Below are 19,947 nucleotides of genomic sequence, written 5' to 3'. Positions count from 1 at the left end.
TATGCTCAAACCTGTTCGGTCTTGTCTAGTACCCAAACCTATTGACATCTCTACAAGTAAGATGAGGGAAAAATATATCAAAATTATATATATCATAAATCATAAATGTTAAAAATAATCGACTTCCTCAGTTTATTTCCACGTCTCCTCCGATTACCTAAATCCACAGTAGTCAAGTCTATGGGCCCGGGTCGTCGTAAAAATTTTTCTGACGAATGTGGAAAATTAGTTGTTACTGCGAAGTAAAAAGAAGGAAAAAAAAAAAGAAGAAATTCCACATTTGTTCATTCAAAGGTTCTATTTTTCAATCAATCGGTTATTTTATTGAAATATTTTATTATTATAATTTTTTGACTTACGAACAACTGATTAGATGTTCAAATAAAATAAAATAATATATTTTTAAAAATACTTATATAATTTTTATTTGCATTTCTTTAATTTTTGCTAATTACCCTATTTCCTTGCTCGTTTCGGTCAGTTTACATGTCAAAGTATGTTTATTGGTTCTTTCATTACTTTTAATTAATGATAATTAACACAATACATGCTAAAAATATTTGAACATAGCTAGCTCCCATTTTACTTTTAAGTGCAATTTGTATGAACGAGAGATTGCTGTCATATCAAAAATTAATATAGGTCATGATAATAATAGTATAATTCGAATTTTTTTAAATTATATAGCGACTTAAACGTTATGTATCAATCGCTCTCGTATCAGGGTCAAATATTCCACTCCTCTTAGAACTCGAGCCAAACACTGAATGAAAATTTTTGCAAGAATCTTATTCTTATGAAATTGGATTTTTATTTCAGAATCCAAATTATATTTTACGAGTGGCTGTTATTGTCAATTTCAGTTACATAAGATGTGTTATTTTTTAACGAAAATTTTAAACCAAAGAGGTCAATTACGGATATTAAAGTGAGATACAAAATATATGGTCAGTTGATACTCCGTAATTTGTATAAATTTTAAATTAAATTACTTCTCCCACAAGATAACCTAAAATATAGAAAATTAGGTTCGGAATGTGTGCGCTCATTCAACAACTCCTTTACTAAATGCTAACCGCCAAAAGGTCTAATTGCCTCGTGGAAAAATGTACACGATAATTATTCATTAATTATTACATATTTAATTATCTCACACGTGTAATGCCCAGACTATATCCCGAGTATATAATGTGAAATTTTGTCATCACAAACGTAAACACAAACTAATTTGATGATTATTAATATATTTGATGTGCGAAAATAATATTATTGCTGGGTGTATTTGAAAAATAAAATAAAGAATAGGTCTCTTGTGAGACGGTATCACGAATCTTTATCTGTGAGACGGGTCAAACCTACCGATATTCATAATTAAAAGTAATATGTTTTCATTGATGACCCAAATAAGATATATGTCTCACAAAATAGGACCCGTGAGACTGTCTTACAGTGTAATTAAAATTTAATTACTTCCATTAAAAAATTTTGTCGAGTTAGCAGACAAATAATTGAAAAGTTTGTAATATAAAATTTAAGATGCCGTATTGTAATTAAATTTAATCATTATCTTTATTTTGTTATCTAGTTTGTGCAGTTAAAATAGCATTTTTTTAAAAATTTAGCGGACAACATATGCAGAAACTGAAAACACATAATAATTTTGTTTTGGACTATATACCGTGCGGTTGTCCATAATTTATGTTCTTGAATTGCCTTCTCCAATTTAATGAATTTCAATATTTTTGTTATGGTTTATGTGATTTTCAATTTTTAGCAGATTTTTGTTTTTCAATTTATCACTTCTCTCTTTTTTTTAAAAAAAATAATTTTAGACAATATATGCAGAAATTGAAAACACTCATTTATTGTTTTGGAATATGCACAGTACAATTACATACGGTTTATTTCTTCAGAAATTTAATGACTATTTACATATTCACCATAGATTATATATTACTTTATAGTTTTAATAATTTTGTTTTGGTGGAAAAGATTAATTCTTTTTTTTTTTACAGACTTTTCTGATTTTTATATATAGATGATGCTGGTAATTAATATTATGTCTTTACTATTTTTGGAAAGGAATTTTGGGGGGAAAATGCTTGTATTTTATTTTTACTAGACTTTTCTGTTACTATATATAGATAAATTTTTTTATGACGTGAGAATCGACAATCACTTTTTCATTACATACTGCTTAAACTCTCAAATTAACGCGATAACCTGCAAACTACATTAATAAGGTAAACTACACAGGACAAGTTCTGTGTAAAAAGCTAAAAAATATTGATTGGAGGAATCGAACTCTTGAATATTAGTCAAACATTCACCTGCTTTACTAACTTGGACACTACTTTATTACTTATTTAATATCAAGCCGTGATGCGTTAATTTGGAACATATATTTGCAAAATAAATTAAAGTTAAATTCATATTCATTATCTTATCTGAAATGAGATAAATATAATTTGTTTGAGTATATTTACCAATTGATTTTTCTTTTACATTGAATACTTATATTTAACGGGGTCGAATATAACATTGACAAATAGAATATGAGTGGGTCTCACGTGAGACCGTCTCACGGATCTTAATCTGTGAGACGGGTCAACCCTACCCATATTCACAATAAAAAGTAATACTTTTTCATGGATGACCCAAATAAGACATCTGTCTCACAAATACGACTCGTGAGACCGTCTCACACAAGTTTTTGCCATAGAATATTGTCCATCATACTTTAACGTGTAATTAATATTTTTTAGTGAATATAATTGGTGATTATTTTGGTGCATCGTTTTCTCGCATTTAAGATATGTCGAAATTTTAAAATTTTTTGGTTTTGATATTCAAAACTTGACTTAAGTGTCATATGATTTATAAATCCATATGTAAGATGTTTAGATTATTTATCTTTTACGATTAACGCTCGTCTTCAACTATTCTGAATCTTAAGCGGAAATAAATCTTTTTGTAAATCTCTATGAACATTCAACTAGATCATATTTCATTCTTCAATCGCCCTATTAAGCTAATGATCGAAGAATGTATTCCTATTCTAATTCGCACTAGATACTATAGAATAAGTTTGTGTTGAGAATCAACAACCAGCTCAACAACCAGAAGATGCCGGAATCCGATGACGGTGCAGCGGCTGAGAAGCGACGCCGCATAAAGATGGAAGGTAGGCGCTCGGCCATGGATACCTTCACAAGGTTGTGGTGGTAGATTTTTTGGAGAGGAGAGCGAAGAAAGAAAATATACAAACTTAATTGTATTGTGTGTCATCGACTCTTGATAATATGTGTATTAAACGTCTCTCAATTGTACATAGATCATTCTAGAACTAAGAGGCTCTCCATTGTCAAATCTCCAATATTTATCTTATCAACTTTTGAGAAGATTTGATAGTATTAGATAAATCTTTATATATCCATGAGATTCTAAAACCTTCTAGAATTCTCTTTGGATGATTTGGCTAATTAGAAATTCACTAATCAATGTTTGACTTGGAAACTCCAAGTTTAATGAATCAAACAATATATGATTATGGTTTCATTATAAATCTCAATTAACGATCAAACATCGTCGATGTGACGATGGCATAAAACTCATTATGATGCAAAGTAAAAATTTCGAAAATCAAATTCAACTCTATGAATTAAGCTATCTAAACTTTATCACATAATCCAATAATTGTGTGACTCTCAATTGTATCAACTCATGTGATTCGAGATGACAATTATCTCTCATACGAGTTTACTCTTTTTAGACATATTTTGTGTGTGAACTCATTGATAAGAAGAACGTCAAAACTTAAGTTTGATTGCACCTATCGGATCAAGGTAAAAATGTTAAGTAGTATCGCCCATGATTCTCCATGTATCATTGATAGTTCCTGCAAGAACTAATAGATTATGGTTACCGTATAATAAATTCCCTCAACTCATATATCCCGATCGAATCTGCAATCATTGGTAAATAGATAGTTGCATATGAATTCGATAACGATGTGATTTATCTTTGAGTAATCATAATGACACCGTGTGTATAACTAAGGAAACAATTTTCCTTGAAACACAACTCATACTCTGTGTTAGGATCAAGCGCTTACCACTAGGCCAAAAGCTATAGTTGGTGGTAATGGTGCAACTCAAATCTTTTAAACCGCACAGCAGCTCAAGTACCACGGTTCGATCGCTCTACCAATCAGGGACAATTATTGCAGCCAACAATTTTCCTCTCAATAATTGCACTCCTTGCAATCAATGAGAATCGAGAATGCAATTATTGGTCGAACTCGTGATCTTGGCTATGATACCAATTGTTAGGATCAAGCGCTTACCACTAGGCCAAAAGCTATAGCTGGTGGTAATGGTGCAACTCAACTCTTTTAAACCGCACAACACCTCAAACACCACAGTTCGATTGTTCTACCAATCAGGGACAATTATTGCACCCAACACTCTGGCCACAGTTTTCTTGCTCTATTAAATCATCATATCACATATGATATTAATACCCGTAGTTGACAGATGAATTTCTGACTACAATGCATCGGCTCCTATAAATGTCGAAACTACACTCAATCTCAATATTCGGTGATCCTCACGGGGTCGATAAACGAGTCAAAGTGCAGCAGTAGTACATAAAATCTCTATCTTGTCCCTTGTCAAATGACTAATGGTTTACAACCATAACCACANTTAACCTAACAATCCAACTTCAACATCACGTAGATAAACGTGGAGATTGTATTGTATTTGGCTATTTGCACTCTACAAATTATTAATACTCCAGTTTAATATTTCAATCACTTTACAACTTCTACTACATAATCAATCATTTTTCAAATTTCGGAGTAGATTTTTTTTTAGGATTTGTGATATTTTATTATATTTAATTATTATTTGGATCACAAATTATAATAAATATGTAATTTAATTTAAAGAAAGTGGATATCAATTTGTAGAGATGTGTGAAAGTTTGAATTTATTGATGGAGGTATTTTCATAAACATCAATTTGTGTCACAAAGCCACACAAAAAATATTTTTTGAGATTTCTTTTTAATTAAGGCGAGATTATTTTGTCCAGTCTACTAAATTTTTGTAGACATAATGATGGATAGATACGAGATAACAAAGTTCAATGGAATCAATTTTATGTTGTGAAAAATAAAAATACAATTAGTTTTAAGAAAGGAGAATCGTTTGGCAGCTATTGGAGATAGACAGATGGAAATGACGACGATGGAAAGTGAAATTAGATAAATGATAATTTTGTTCTCAATTTACAGTTGGATATAGCAGACGAAGTATTGTCAAGTATCTCTGAGATAAAAACATCAAAAGTTATCTGGGGTACTCTGACAAAGATGTATGAGGTCAAGTCATTACACAACAAGATTTTTCTAAAGAGACCGCTTTATACTCTTCGGATGGTGGAATCCTTATCGACGATCGACCATATCAACACACAAAATATTCTATTTGTCCAACTTACTTTTATGGGGCATAAAATAGAGTAAAATGAGCATGCGGAGCTTCTACTTCAAAATCTAACAGATTCATATGATCAACTTATCATCAACATAACCAACAATATTCTTATGGGTTTTCTAAAATTTGAAGATGTCTTAAATGCGGTTTTCGGATAAGAAAAACAACGCAAGAATAAAGAAAATATGTTGGTAACATCGAAGCAGACAGAGGCTATACCAATGTTAAGAGGAAGATTTATGGACTGTGACTCTAGTGGGAGCCAAAGACGAGGTAGATCAAAGTCGAGAAATAAGAAGAAAAATATTTACTGCTTTAAATGTGGCGGTAAAGGGCACTTCAAGAAAGAGTGTACGAGTATCGAAAAAAGTTCTCAAGAAAATGTGGTCAGTACTTCAGTCAGTGGTGAAAAATTATTCAGTGAACCTACAACAGTTGCAGAAGACAGGCACAATTTGGTGACACATGAATTATGGATTCAGGAGCGACATGACCCATGACGTCTCAGAGAGAATGGTTTGATAGTTATGAACCAGTCTCAGGAGGATCTGTATTCATGAGAAATGATCATGCCTTAGAAATTGCTGGGGTTGATACTATCAAAATAAAAATGTTTGGTGGCACAATTTGCACTATACAGGAGATACGACATGAGAAAGGACTAACGAAAAATATTTTGTCCTTGAGAAAATTGGATAATATCGGATGCAAAACTCGTATCGAGAATGAGATCATGAAAATTGTGAAGGATGCGCTTGTGGTTATGAAAGCAGAAAAAGTTGCTGCAAATCTGTATGTTTTGGGACCAACAAGAAGAGCTCATTCCTCTCGTTCTGAAATCATCATTTCATCGCGTTTTCTCTCATCATATAGTATTTGAGTGCTTAGTTCTATAATATTTGTGAGGTGTTTGTTCTCCTGTATTAAGAGATTGTGTGTTTTCTTTGGAAACACAGTGGGTGAGTCGTACACCATAAAATATTATAGTGGAATTCTTTTCATCTTGCCCGTGGTTTTTACCCTAATAATTTTTAGGGGTTTTCCACGTAAATCTCAGTGTCTAATTTATTCTTTATTTTCATATTTATTATCTCAAATTACAGCACGTGGGACAAACATATGTATTCTTCTAATTAATGAGAGATTCTATATTATTATTGGAAATTAACGACATATTGTGAAATGATGTTATTAATTAACGATAGAATTTAAATTATGTCGATAAATCAACTATAATTTATTTTCTCCAACTGTAACGACGGCCTTTTTTTTGTTGTTCTTGTAACGACAAATAATATTTATGTCGTTAATGAACGACAAATACTTTTTTTCACTAAACATAAAAATATGTTTATTTATATTTGTTTGGAAATAAGGACGGAAAGAATGATTTGTCGTTATATAAAAACATATTTGCAATGTCTTTCATTAATTAACAAATGAGTGTATATTCTGTCGTAAATTAACGACAAACTAATATTGTAAAATTTGAATCATAGATTGATTAAATAAAAACAAAAGAGAGAGTATATAATAATGTGCATTAATAGTGGCATTTAAATTTGAAATTAAAAAATTTTATGACAAAATTTGTGCCAAATTACGTGGAAGTTACATCGAATGGCACGATGCGTGGGGAAGCCAATTGCTTAAATTTTAGTGCAATTCAAATTTCAATTTGTAACACATGTTACGATTTTTGTATAAATCAATTTTGTGAAAACAGAATCAACATGTTATCACTTTTTGGATTTCAATTAAATTAAATATAAGTTAATGCAGAATCTGGGTGAAATACACAAAATTATTTTTTTGGCCAAAAACCAAAAATCATTTTTTTTTACTAAAGACCACCCAATATATAGTTTTAAATTTTATAAAAATAATTTGAGATATTTACTTACTAGTTAAAACCCCGAATTTTAGATTTATAGCTCAAGCTAGTCTCTCCCTGTCAAAACTAATGAGTTAAAGACTCGTGTATTGTTAAATAAATTTATAGCTTAAACCATATTTAATGAACAAAAAACCTTGCCTCTTGCATTTTTCAATTTATTGGGAACGGTTAGTCTCACGTCAATTGGATAAAATCTTTAGGTGTTACATATATACATTTGGACAATCTTCTTTCTTTGATTTAGCTTTTAGGGTTGACTTAAGTCCAAGTCTTAATCTTAATATGATATATCATAGCTCAATTCCACCGTTATGTATTGGATTGACCTTATTTGGGCCACACGTTCTGTCCATAGTTGAGTTATTTGTAAACTTCACACTCCAGATATTCATTCCTCGCCGTGACAGTTATGTGTTGGATTGTCCATAGTTGGGTTATTTGTAAATTTCACACTCCAAATATTCGTTCATCGTCGTGACAGTTATGTGGTGGATTATCCATAGTTGGGTCACCCGTTCTGCCTATAGTTGAGTCATTTGTAAAATTCATACTCCAGATGTTCAATATTCCCGGGAAGAGGTGTGTTAATTGTCCCACATCGGTTGGATAAAATCCTTGTGATTTGCTTATATGGACTTGGACAATCATCTCTTTTTGAGCTAGCTTTTGGGGCTGAGTGTGATCCAAATTTCAATATTAAATTGAACAAGGAAATGAATAACACATTGAAGCTTTAGATCATATATAAAATTATAATGGATATTGTAATGTCAAATTATTTTTAACAATACAAAATGGTATTTGTTAGCTTGATAATTATTCACATGGAAGTTTAAACTCCAAAGTTAAAATTTTACATAATTTCTGACTCATTAATTTATCATATGGAGTTTAACAAAATTTAAAAAAAAAAATCTGAGAGTGGTTTCTGCCATGTATCCCATATAATATGTACAAGGATAGCAATAATTTCATATACAGAACTGACGTTAAATGAAGTAAAAATTACGAGGCCAAATTAAATTCATTACATAAAAAGAATAGTTTGATAAATGATTGGATGCCACACTTTTTTGATAAAATGTTTCAAAATACGGAAATTAGTGCACATAAGTCAATGCAGTGATGTATTGATTATAGATAGTGGATTGGTTTAATTAAGTTATCATTCGGAAAAAAGATTCAATTCATTTGAGATTTCGTTTTCTAGCACAACCTCAGATTGAGATATTTAATTATTTTTAAAATTAAAAATGGGAAAATAATGCATAAAAAGTAGGGACAGGTGGTTTTGCGCTTTGCCTCACGATTTCAAATGGCAGACAATTCATTAACAAAGACACACTTCATTTGCACGCCTTCTATATTTGATCACAAACAAATTAAGAAAAAAAGGTTAATCTTTTTTTGTTTGTTTGACATATGAAAAGTATTTGTCCGAGAAAATTTACTTTATGGATACAACCAAAGTCACTCGTTAGAAATGCAACACGAAGATAATGAGTTTATAAGATGAAATATATCAATATTCATCGGTTTGAAACCATTTGGTTCGAGTTATAGAAAAAAATCAAAGACTCAAGTCCAAAATAAATAATATCATATCAACGTGGAGATACGTGAATTCTACGATATTATATAATTTGTTTTATACTATATGTGTCTATTATGTTTTTTGGGTGGTTCTTTTTATCATAAGCTTGATGAAACAAATGGCCCACAAAACATTAGTTGCGGGCTGAGTTTCTGAAACTATATTTTGGGCTTTACACGGGCCCAATGAAGGTGGATCGTAGGACAGTGATGGCTTCGAAATAAATTTCTTAAAAAGTTGAAATGCCCAATCAAAATTTTTGGGTTTGATTATTACATACAAACTCTTACTGTCAATGTCGTCTAGTTCGATTTAAAAAAGAAAAATATACTCATTTGATGTTTCAAGAATCAAACAACTCGATCGATGTATATCATATACAGTTAGGTTGCATTTGATATGATCGATAAGAGAGATTTATTAACCGTGAGACCGTCTCAACAATAATTTTTGTGTTTATTAATTGCATGTATCTCAAATTTTATATAATTTCACATTACACAATCATATCCTCCGATTACACCAAATCACGTAACAAACAACATAAAGCTCACAGTTGCACGAAACATAAACTCGTGACATATTTCATAATTGAAATGACAGAAGCACTGCTCGAGTCAACCAGACTTCCTATTCATCAGTTATTCAATTGGCCTTCGACTCAATTTTCGATATACATTTTAAACGATCTTTCTTTTGCCGCAAAGTACTGCAACTTCATAAAAATAATTTTCAATATAACGTGACTGAAACTCATTCAGGTCGGTGGAACAAAGCTCGGAACTAGACGAATCGAAGAAGAAAATGACGTCTGGCATGTATGTGTGTGTGAAAAAAATAAAAAAAATTAAAAAAAACCAAAAGCCCAGATATGTCTTATAACTACGCACGTGCTAATCTGGTGTTTTCGAATCATTGTACTTATTCGATTCCAACTTGGTTTACTGAATGATTGTGTAGATAAGAAGATGACCTAATTTTTAGTATGCCAAGTTTCGCATACGTGTCTATTCAAGATTTACTCAAAGTTTTGATCTTTGCATGTGAAACCACGTCATCACAAATATTGTGAAGCCTATCTATATTTTCTCACATTACCATTTTTTTATTACTAAATAAATATTTCCAAGAAGCAAAAAACACTTTTTTGTGATGCCACAAACCGAATCGCCAATTGTGTTACATAATCGACAATAACAATTGGATTGGAAACTGGCTTATTTTTAGAGTAAAAAAATAAAATTAAAATCCCTGAGCTTTCCTTTTGACTTATTTGTCCCAAAAAAGCGAGTATAAGCACCACATTTGGGTATTTGACCCACGGTACAAAATTTGAAACTCGTCTCAATTATACTTCGATTCGATAATTGAGTTTGACCTCAATATGTACCGACCAAAACAAAATCCTCTGTTGCCATGGCTTTGTGTGTTCTTTCACAATAGACATGTATGTACATATGGAAACATAATTTCAATTATATGCAAGATTTAAATATTACTAGCCAAATAAATCACCATTTGGAGCGTGGTCAAACCTAATCCGACGTACGAACTAGTAATATCTTAAATAATTGTTTAACATAAATACACACTTGTACGGTGTCTCAAAGTAAAATGTTCTCTAGATAAATTGTCAATTTACACTCCAAAAAATATTAGTGAATAACAACAAGCTAATTCCTTTAACACATCAATAGAGCAAATCACATCCTAAATTTCTATCACCATAAATAACCAAGCACGATGGATGCAAATTATGTGAAACCAAAATTAAGTTGAATAAACAATTCTCAATTAACACTTTAATTAAGTGTTGTCATCGAATGTCTTCAATAATCCACTGCAACACATCAAAAATATGACGAGACTTAATCACTTGATTTTTCCGAAACAACATATAGATTCTCTCTTCTTCCTTGCTCTCTCTCGTCGTATCTCTTCGCACTCCACGTGCTCTTGTAGCCTCCATTCTTCCATCAATATAAAATCTTTAATCTAGATATGATTTTTTGAATAGATAACAACAATATATAGGAAATAGAGTTTTATTAGCGAATAAACTCTCTTGAACACAAAAGATAATATCTATATATACTATCATTAATTTAGAAAGACAAAATTCTATTTTGATGCAATCATAATAAAAAAAGAAAAATATAAAAAAAGGAATAAATTTTATATTTAAATACTTTTCTTTTCTATCAATGTGACTCACAAATAACCAATGGATGAAATGAAGATCAAATCCCTAAGTTGCCCATTCTCTTTATTTTTAGGAAGCTTTTACTTCCGGCATATTTCATTAATCCCTCAACATAATTATAAATCACCAAATACAATAATATCTATCAGACAGAGTCCTGAAACTTTTTAAATTAAGTACGAAATTAGTCGCTGATATATACTCTATATATGACAATAATCCTGAAATCAATGTTCTTTATTCAAGCGGAAGTTCAATCCAGAATCAAACCACTCGGAGTTATTTTGGTTTCGGTTCTTGAAGATTAATTTGGTGTCGTTTTGATGATCGTTTGAACTGGTTTGATTTCCAATTATTTTTTTTAAAAAAAAATTAGATGTATCTTTTTTTTTAAAAAAAATTATTTTGAAATGATTTTGTTGTTGGGTTAAATGTGTATGAGTGAGAGTAGTACTGGATGTGTGACATCCTGGAAAGTTCTCATGCAAGCGGCTGACATTGTATTACTTGATCTGGTTAGATAGGTGAACCGTAAAAGAGTGACACCAGATCTTAACTGGTAATATTGTTTTTGTCAGGGACAAGGTCGACAATAGAGAGATGATAAGATTGCTCTCTAAGAGATATAAGAGAGCACAACAGATAGACATATACCGACCTAGACACATGGACCTAATAACCCGACCTATTAGCACTCAAGTAGGTGTAATCTGCACTATTATGAGTATAATGAAATAAAATTGCACATTGACTAAAAACTATAATTTTTGGCCTAGTGCTAAACGTTTGATTCTAACAATTTGTTTCAAAGCGATGTCATGAGTTCCAAGTCTCCCAATAAACATATTTATATACTTCAAAGAGGGGGAATGTTGGGTTAAGCGTGTATGAGTGAGAGTAGTACTGAGATAAGTGACTTGCTGGGAAGTTCTTGTGCTTCAAGCTGCTAACATTGCGTCGCTTGATATGATTGACTAGGTGGACCATAAAAGAGTGACACAAATCTTAACGAGTGATACTATCTCTGATGGGGACTAGGTCGACGGTAGAGAAATAGTAAGACTGATATCTAACGGATATGAGACATCACTAACAGATAGACAAGCGCATCCTTGGAATCGTGGGCAAAACAGCCTGACCTATTAGCACCCAAATAGGTGCACTTTGCGCTGCCACGAGTATAATAAATAAATCTGCACATAGGCTAACAAGTATAGTTTTTGACCGAGTGTTAAGCGCTTGATCATAACAATTGATATAAGAGAGATGTAATGTGTTCAAATCTCCCAAGAAGCATATTTATATACTTATTATTATTATAAGAGGGGGAATGTTGAGTTAAACATGCAATAGTTAGAATAGTATTAAGATGAGTAACCTCTTGGAAAGTTCTTGTGTGTCAAGCTACTGAAGTTGCGCTTCTTGATCTGGTTGGCTATGTGAGTCGTAAAAAAATGACATCAAATTTTAATGGGTAATATTGTCTCTGCTGGAACAAGATCGGCAGTAGAAAAATAGCAAGACTGATATCTAAGGGATATGAGAGAGCACCAACAGATAGACACGCACCACTCAAGACTAATGAGCCTAACAGCCCGATCCATTAGCACCCAAATAAGTACACTTTGCGCTACCACAAGTATAATGAAATAAAATTGTGCATTGGCTAACAAATATAGCTTTTGCCAAATGATAAACATTTGACTAACAATTGATATCAGTGCAAGGTGATGAGTTCAAGCCTCTCAAGAAGCATATTTATATACTTCTTGGAGGGAGAATGTTGGGTTTAAGCATGTATGAGTGAGAGTAGTACTGAGATCGGTGATCTCCTGGGAAGTTATCGTGCGTCAAACTGTTGACATTGCGACTCTTAATCTGGTTGGCTAGATGAGCCATAAAAGAGTGATACCAAATCTTAACGGGAAATATTGTCTCTACTGGGGACATGCCCTACAGTAGGAAAAATATAAAACTGATATTTAAGAGATATGAGACAACATGATCAGATAGACATGTACTTCCCTAGACTCATGGACTAACAGTCCGAACTATTAGCATCTAATTAGGTGCACTCTGTACTGCAACGAGTATAATGAAATAAAGTTGTGCATTGGCTAACAACTATAACTCTTGCCTAACGATAAACATTTGATTAATAATTGACATCAGTGCGAGGTCATGAGTTCAAGTCTCTCAAGAAGCATATTTATATACTTTTTGGAGGGAGAATGTTGGGTTAAACGTGCATGAGTGAAAGTAGTACTAAGATTGGTGACTTCCAGGGAAGTTATCATACGTCAAGCACTTTATTCTAACTTTTTTTTCTCTAAAATGTAAACAAATACGATAAATTTTGTAACATTAAAGAAGAGGAGTAAGGTGACACATTAAAAAATATAGGAGCTAGACAAATTAAATTACTTGTGTTTATATGTTTGGCATTATATATATAATATTCTTTGTTTCTATCATCATCTCTATATTTGATGTGATCTCGTTGAAATAGATGAGCCGGGTAAGGAGCTCCAACGGGTCAAATCAATAATTTATAATGTTTGGAGAATTTGAGTGAAAGAATGGTTGTAACAATCACCTGCGAACAAGAAAAGAACTCGTGAATGGGCGCTGGAGGAGTGTCCGGCGTAGCCACTCCGATGCTCAAGTCAGCAGGTTGAAGATGAGCGAAAATGACGATATATGTGCGAATATATGTGTGCCAATACTTAAGATTCAGAATCTATAAATGACATTAATACCTGTTATTTATAGTAGAAAATGGGTAGGTACCTCATTTCCCGCTCCACCTATTAAGTATGGCAAGTCAGCTGCCCATACCATAGCTTCTGATGATTTCTAGGACACTCCAAGAACAAGTGGTTCTGACAGATTAGACGGCCTGTATCAATCACACTCGAGTGTGGTGCAATTCTCGAGGTGGCCCGCGTAGTAAGGTACCCGGCTGGTTGTGTGAGAACTCGGGCTGTTGGTTGATCACCTGGGAAGAGGCGCAGTGACCGAGTTCTTGAGGATAGTACCCGGCATATTGGCTTTGATTTGGACTATCCAAGTAATAAATCGGGTTAATGATGACCCGGATACTTATGGGGTATCAATATTCATTCATGATTGTTCTCCTGTCTAACTATGCATGTATAAAAGCAATGAATTTGACCAACAGAAGGGGAATCACTTTCCTTAAAAAATGAAAATTTTATATATTATATTTCGAAAATTTGAAATTTTTCATCAAATTTTTATTAGGCTGTCATTTTTATATACCTCGATGCCTTCGATCTCCTAGATTTCTAAATCCACTCTTAAATATAACAGCGCATATATACACAATCCTGGACTTTTTAACTCAACTCCCAAGGCATTATCAGTCATCTTGTCTCATGGATCTATTTCCAAAGAACGATGTTGTGTGCATTAAATTAGTATCTAATTCTAATTTCCAGTTTCTTAATGCTTGACATAAAAATAATGAGATATAGAACTTTCCAAATACCATCTGCGCCGCACGTTATATGTAAGGCCCGAGAGTATATCATTTTAATCCGAGATTATTTAATTTACGAATTTTGGAATGATGAATGAGATTCAATGGTTTTTGTAATTAATTAGGATTGAAATTGAATTAAAAGAGTTATCGAGGACCAAATTGCAAATAGTGAAGACTTTAGGGGGCTAAAGTGCAATTATGGGACTTAAGTGGGACACTTGTCACACCATGCATGAGATATATATATAAATTGTAAATTCCCTTCATTTCCACCCGAGACAAGACCGAGACTTCAGAGCAAAGTTTCCTCAATTTATTCGTACTATAAGTTGTGATTTTGGCAAATCCGTTTATCCGATTTTAGATCCGAGCACATTTTTGAGATCCCCTCGTCAAGAGCTACACAAGGACGTAAGTTTTATTAAGTTTTATCTTGATTCAAAAATATGATGTTGGAGAAATTGTGATTTGATTATTATTATGTGTTCTGGGAATACTGGTAATCGTAGAAATGAGACCGGATCGAAAAACAGACTGTTTATGCGATTGTTATTATTTGTCAGATTATATTTGAATGAAATGATACAGATTTGAGATTGTGGAATTATGATTGTATTTGTCGAGATTATAAGTTGCTGAGATTGTTTATTGATATTGAGTTGCCGAGGGTATGTCGAGATTGTACCGTTATGCCGTCAGAATTTGATAAGATTGAGATTGATCAATCATGTCGTGATTTGAGTTGTATATTGATATGGTACTTCTCGAATGTCATTTCAGATTGACAGAGACAGTTTTGAATTCAGAACTTCCAATTCTTCAGACCTAGATTACGAAAGAAATGTATAAATCAATGTTAAACCGGGAAGAATGACTCAAGTGAGTTAGAACTTGAGTTTCCCTAAACCACATACTTAATTGCTATTGTTTTCAGTTATTTGAATTTACTGCATTGATATGCTTGTTCTATTGCTTTATAGAAAGCATGATTTAGACGATTGGTCTTGTGACAGAGGTGCTAGATTGTGATAGAGTAGTAACTGGCCCATTGAACATTGTCACAGATGAGTAATTGGCGGATGTGCCAAAGTCTTTGACGGATAGGACAAGACACTGGATGTTTGGTTTATATCGATATTTGCTTAGGAGTGGAGTTACTTCTATTGCTGAGATTCGATATAGTATGCCAACGTCTGGAAAACCGAGATCCCTAGACTAAGAATGAGTCTAGTCTGAGATGTGGAGTCACGAGTTTATTTACAGGTTTATATTGATTCATGTTTTCAGATTTGATACATGTTCTTGATATCTATTTTATGTGTTTCTATCGATTATATGATTGCATGTTTTGTTGATTTATACTGGGATGTATTTCTCACCGGAATTATCCGGCTGTTGTCGTGTTTGTATGTGTGCATGGCAACATGTGGGACATGATCAGGATCGAGGAGATGAGGAGAGATCGTGATTACAGTGGAGACTACGGACATTGATGTAAATAGGGTTTTAACACTTGATAATTAGTTGTTGAACCTTAGTTTTAAATGGTTGTATGTTGTACAAGATTTGTACTGTTATACTGATATGTATATTAGATGAATTCCATTACGTTCCGCACTGTATATAAAAAAAATTTAGACCCAGATTAATTAATTCGATTCAATTCTCCCAATGACGATTAAGAAGATGATTAGCGTCCGGGTCCCCACATTATACGAGTCCAACCAAGACAGGTTCTCGAGCAATTAAATGTCATAAATTTTATTTGGACAACAATTTTAAAAACATTGCAACTCTCTTCTTGTTTTTTTTCCTTTGGTTATTTTATTATAAAAAGGAGTTTTTATATGATCTCGTTCCACAAAAATTCCACGAACTAATTACAAAATTTGACGAAATAATAAAAAAAAAAAAACTTAAAAAACGACTGTATAAGCGCATAGGCGTTAATATATATAATGGTTAGTGGGAAGCAGCAATATCCATTGGAAAAATTTTCAGAGCTATTTGATATAAGAAAAATTTGTCTCCCAGTTTTTAAATTTACATATTTACTCATAATCCACTAATTAATTAGGCCAGTCACATAGTTTTAATTATTTCTTTATACTCACGCAAAGATCTAAGAATTGAATTTGATATATTAATTAGAATATTGAAAATAACTTTTCTCTCAAAAAAAATTAATTCAAACGTCAAAACTAATGTAGGTTATGTTGCAATATTCTAAGCTAGAGTTGAAAAATTGCATTCTATTAATAAAAAAAGAACAAATAGTCAAATAATAAACAAAACAAAACAAAAGCGTTGAATTTCAGACTTTGAAAACATATACTCTAGAATGCTTAAAAAATTCCGGTCCAGTTATCTGAAATTATAGATGAAATATTAGTGTGTGCTCAACCAAATTTACGACCAAAATCAAACAATAGAATTCATTTTTGAATTAAATATATTTGAATTACTCAGTTTAAGTTTTTAAAAAATCTATTTAATAAATATTATATTTAATTGATAAATCAACAAAAAATTAATTGGCATGTTCTTTATCTTTTAACCACATATTTCTCGATATATACGTCAAATATAATTTCGTCCCCTCCCTTATAAATATACATGTCTACACACATCAAAACAGCAAACACAGGCCCTCGATTTATTCTTCAGAAACGAACGAACAAATTCCTGGAGAAATGCTCCTTTTCTTGAAATCTTCATCAAGAACAGTCCACCATTATCCTGATCAAGAATCGAGAATAGAGGTTAACAAATACAAGCACAGTGATGATATTGATGATAATGATCCAGCTGGATGCTGCACATCGCTTACTGTGTGGAGAAAATCACTTCTTTTCGGCTGCAATGGCTTCACTGTAATTGGATCAGATGGGAGTTTAGTGTACAGGGTTGACAATTACTCTGACAACCCTAATCAGATGGTTCTCATGGATGGATCAGGCAATCCCGTTTTCACCATTTGTCGTCGCAAGGTATATATATTTATTACTGCTGTATATATTGTTTGGAATTTTCTGCTTAATTTCTTTCTTTCTTTTGGTATAAGAGAGGTGGGATTGTGGGAACATTTGATAATGTGGATATTTGGTGCTTTTAATGAATGTGTTTTATGAAATCAATTTTGCTTTAATTTACTAGAAGAAAATGGTAAAATGGATTGTTTATATATTTGAAGTATGTTTAACATCTCTTTTTAACGAATTTTAGAACAACAATTGTATTTCATTCTGATTTTAGCATTTTGGCTTACGCTTTCTTTTACTTTGTTTTGAAAACTAGCAGAAACTGAGGCTAATAGATGTCAACTGGCTAGTCTACAATGGAGAAGTGGGCAAATATTGCGATACATCTGCAAGAAAACCAATCTTTTGTGTGAAGAAAAACGTACACATTCTGAAAACAAAACAAAGTGCTATTGCATATGTTTATAACGATGGAAACTCTTCTGCTAAGGGATGCGCGTATATGATCGAAGGATCGTACAAGCATCGGTCGTGCAAGATTTTGGATGAATCAAGGCAGGTCGTAGCTGAGATCAAGAGGAAAGAGGCGTCGACAGGAGGCGTATCGTTCGGTCTCGAAGTATTTGTTCTCGTTGTGAATGCGGCATTTGATCCTGGATTTGCCATGTCAATTGTATTACTTCTTGATCAAATGTTTCAGTAATTACATTTCAACTCATATTATTTGCAATTTAAGGGCTGTTATTTGCATTTTATGTTTTATAGATTCTTTTAAATAAAATGTAAATGACAAATTTAAGGTGCCGGTTGAAATTTAATATTTGAATATTGAAAATTAAATAAAATTAGGTGTTGAATATTGAAATTTGTGTGTGATGATGAAGGTAATGATGTAATTTATTTTTGGATTATTTGTAAAGATTTTCTATAAATAGATCTCTCATTTGTGAAGAAAATCACAATTGAGTTGATAGAAAAATATTATAAAGTGTGTAGTGTGATAATTTTGAGTGTTTGAGATTTTTACTTTTTACCGTAAATTTTTACTTTTTCACAACACGTTATCAGCACGAAGCTCTAAAAGTCCTCCATATTTTTCCAAGCTCCAAAACAGAAGAAAAAGATAACAAAAGTAATAATATTTATTTTACTGTTTATTTATTTATTGTGTATATACTTAATATATAATATAATGTTATAATAAAATAAATTTTTCAAAAACTTGTTATAAATCCTAGGAGGATGTTAAGACGACATCCTACACTCCCGGTAAGGGATATGACAAGTATAAAAGTCTATAAGGTTTTTAAAAAAAATATCTTATGACACCTCATTATAATATTGTGATATGATATACATAATTATTTAAAACATTACTAATATTATATACACCATATTATTACCATAAAATTATACAAATACATACATTTATTTTCTTGTACACCAACGGTCATAAACGGTAACAAAACGGCTAGTTTTTGCCCTATAAATATGATCTCACAAACACATTCAATCACTCCAACTTTCTCTTCTTCTCTAAAATTATTCTTCATCAAATTTTTGAAGAAAAAAGAAGATGGCTTTCACAAAGTTATTTTTAATTATTTTGGTTATAATACTCACGAATCTTGTACTTATCGGAGAATATCCTTCTCATGTGTTTTCTTTATTTTTACGAATGCTTGTATTTGTTGTTTATCCATTACTTTGTATTGTAATATCCATTAACTAATAAAATGTATCATAATTTTTTTTAGTACCACCATGTCAAACTTGACAAAGCTCGAATATGTTGCACTCGACATTACGGGGAAAAATTATATGTCATGGACTCTCGATGTAGAAATGCATCTTGAGTCATTGGGTCTAAGCGAGACTATTAAAGAAAATGGTATATCTTCATCACAAGAAAAAGCAAAAGCTATAATATTTTTGCGCCGACATCTTGATGAAGGTTTGAAATGTGAATATCTCATCGAAAAAGATCTCATGGCTCTGTGGAAAGGATTAAAAGAAAGATTTGGACATATAAGGGAAGTTATACTTTCGACCGCCCGTGATGAATGGAATATGTTGAGATTCCAAGATTTTAAGAAAGTAAGTGATTACAATTCGGCGATGTATCGAATAATCTCGCAATTAAAATTTTGTGGACATGAGGTTACAGAATCAGAAATGCTTGAAAAAACATTTTCCACGTTTCACGCATCAAATATAACTCTACAGCAACAATATAGAGTGCGTGGATTTGCGAGATATTCTGAACT

The 19,947-nt window shown here is 32.1% G+C and overlaps 1 protein-coding gene across 2 annotated transcripts; it reads left to right on the top strand.

Annotated features, from left to right (window-relative positions):
• The first annotated feature begins 17,320 nt into the window (after positions 1-17,320).
• Positions 17,321-18,479, top strand: LOC140981496 (protein LURP-one-related 8-like). 2 transcript variants are annotated; one of them, XM_073447910.1, is made up of 2 exons: positions 17,321-17,689; positions 18,000-18,479. In XM_073447910.1, exons 1-2 carry the CDS (start codon positions 17,393-17,395, stop codon positions 18,381-18,383), a joined length of 681 nt encoding a protein of 226 aa, XP_073304011.1. In that variant the 5' UTR covers positions 17,321-17,392; the 3' UTR covers positions 18,384-18,479. The 2 variants fall into 2 exon arrangements, with proteins under 2 accessions (XP_073304011.1, XP_073304010.1); XM_073447909.1 differs by having other exon boundaries at positions 17,997-18,479.
• The last annotated feature ends 1,468 nt before the right edge of the window (positions 18,480-19,947 follow it).

Source organism: Primulina huaijiensis, chromosome 7, assembly GCF_012295235.1.
Source record: "Primulina huaijiensis isolate GDHJ02 chromosome 7, ASM1229523v2, whole genome shotgun sequence".
NCBI classification, from domain to species: Eukaryota; Viridiplantae; Streptophyta; class Magnoliopsida; order Lamiales; family Gesneriaceae; genus Primulina; species Primulina huaijiensis.
Note: the sequence above shows the minus strand (reverse complement) of the source record. Positions and strands in the feature narration are given on the sequence as shown.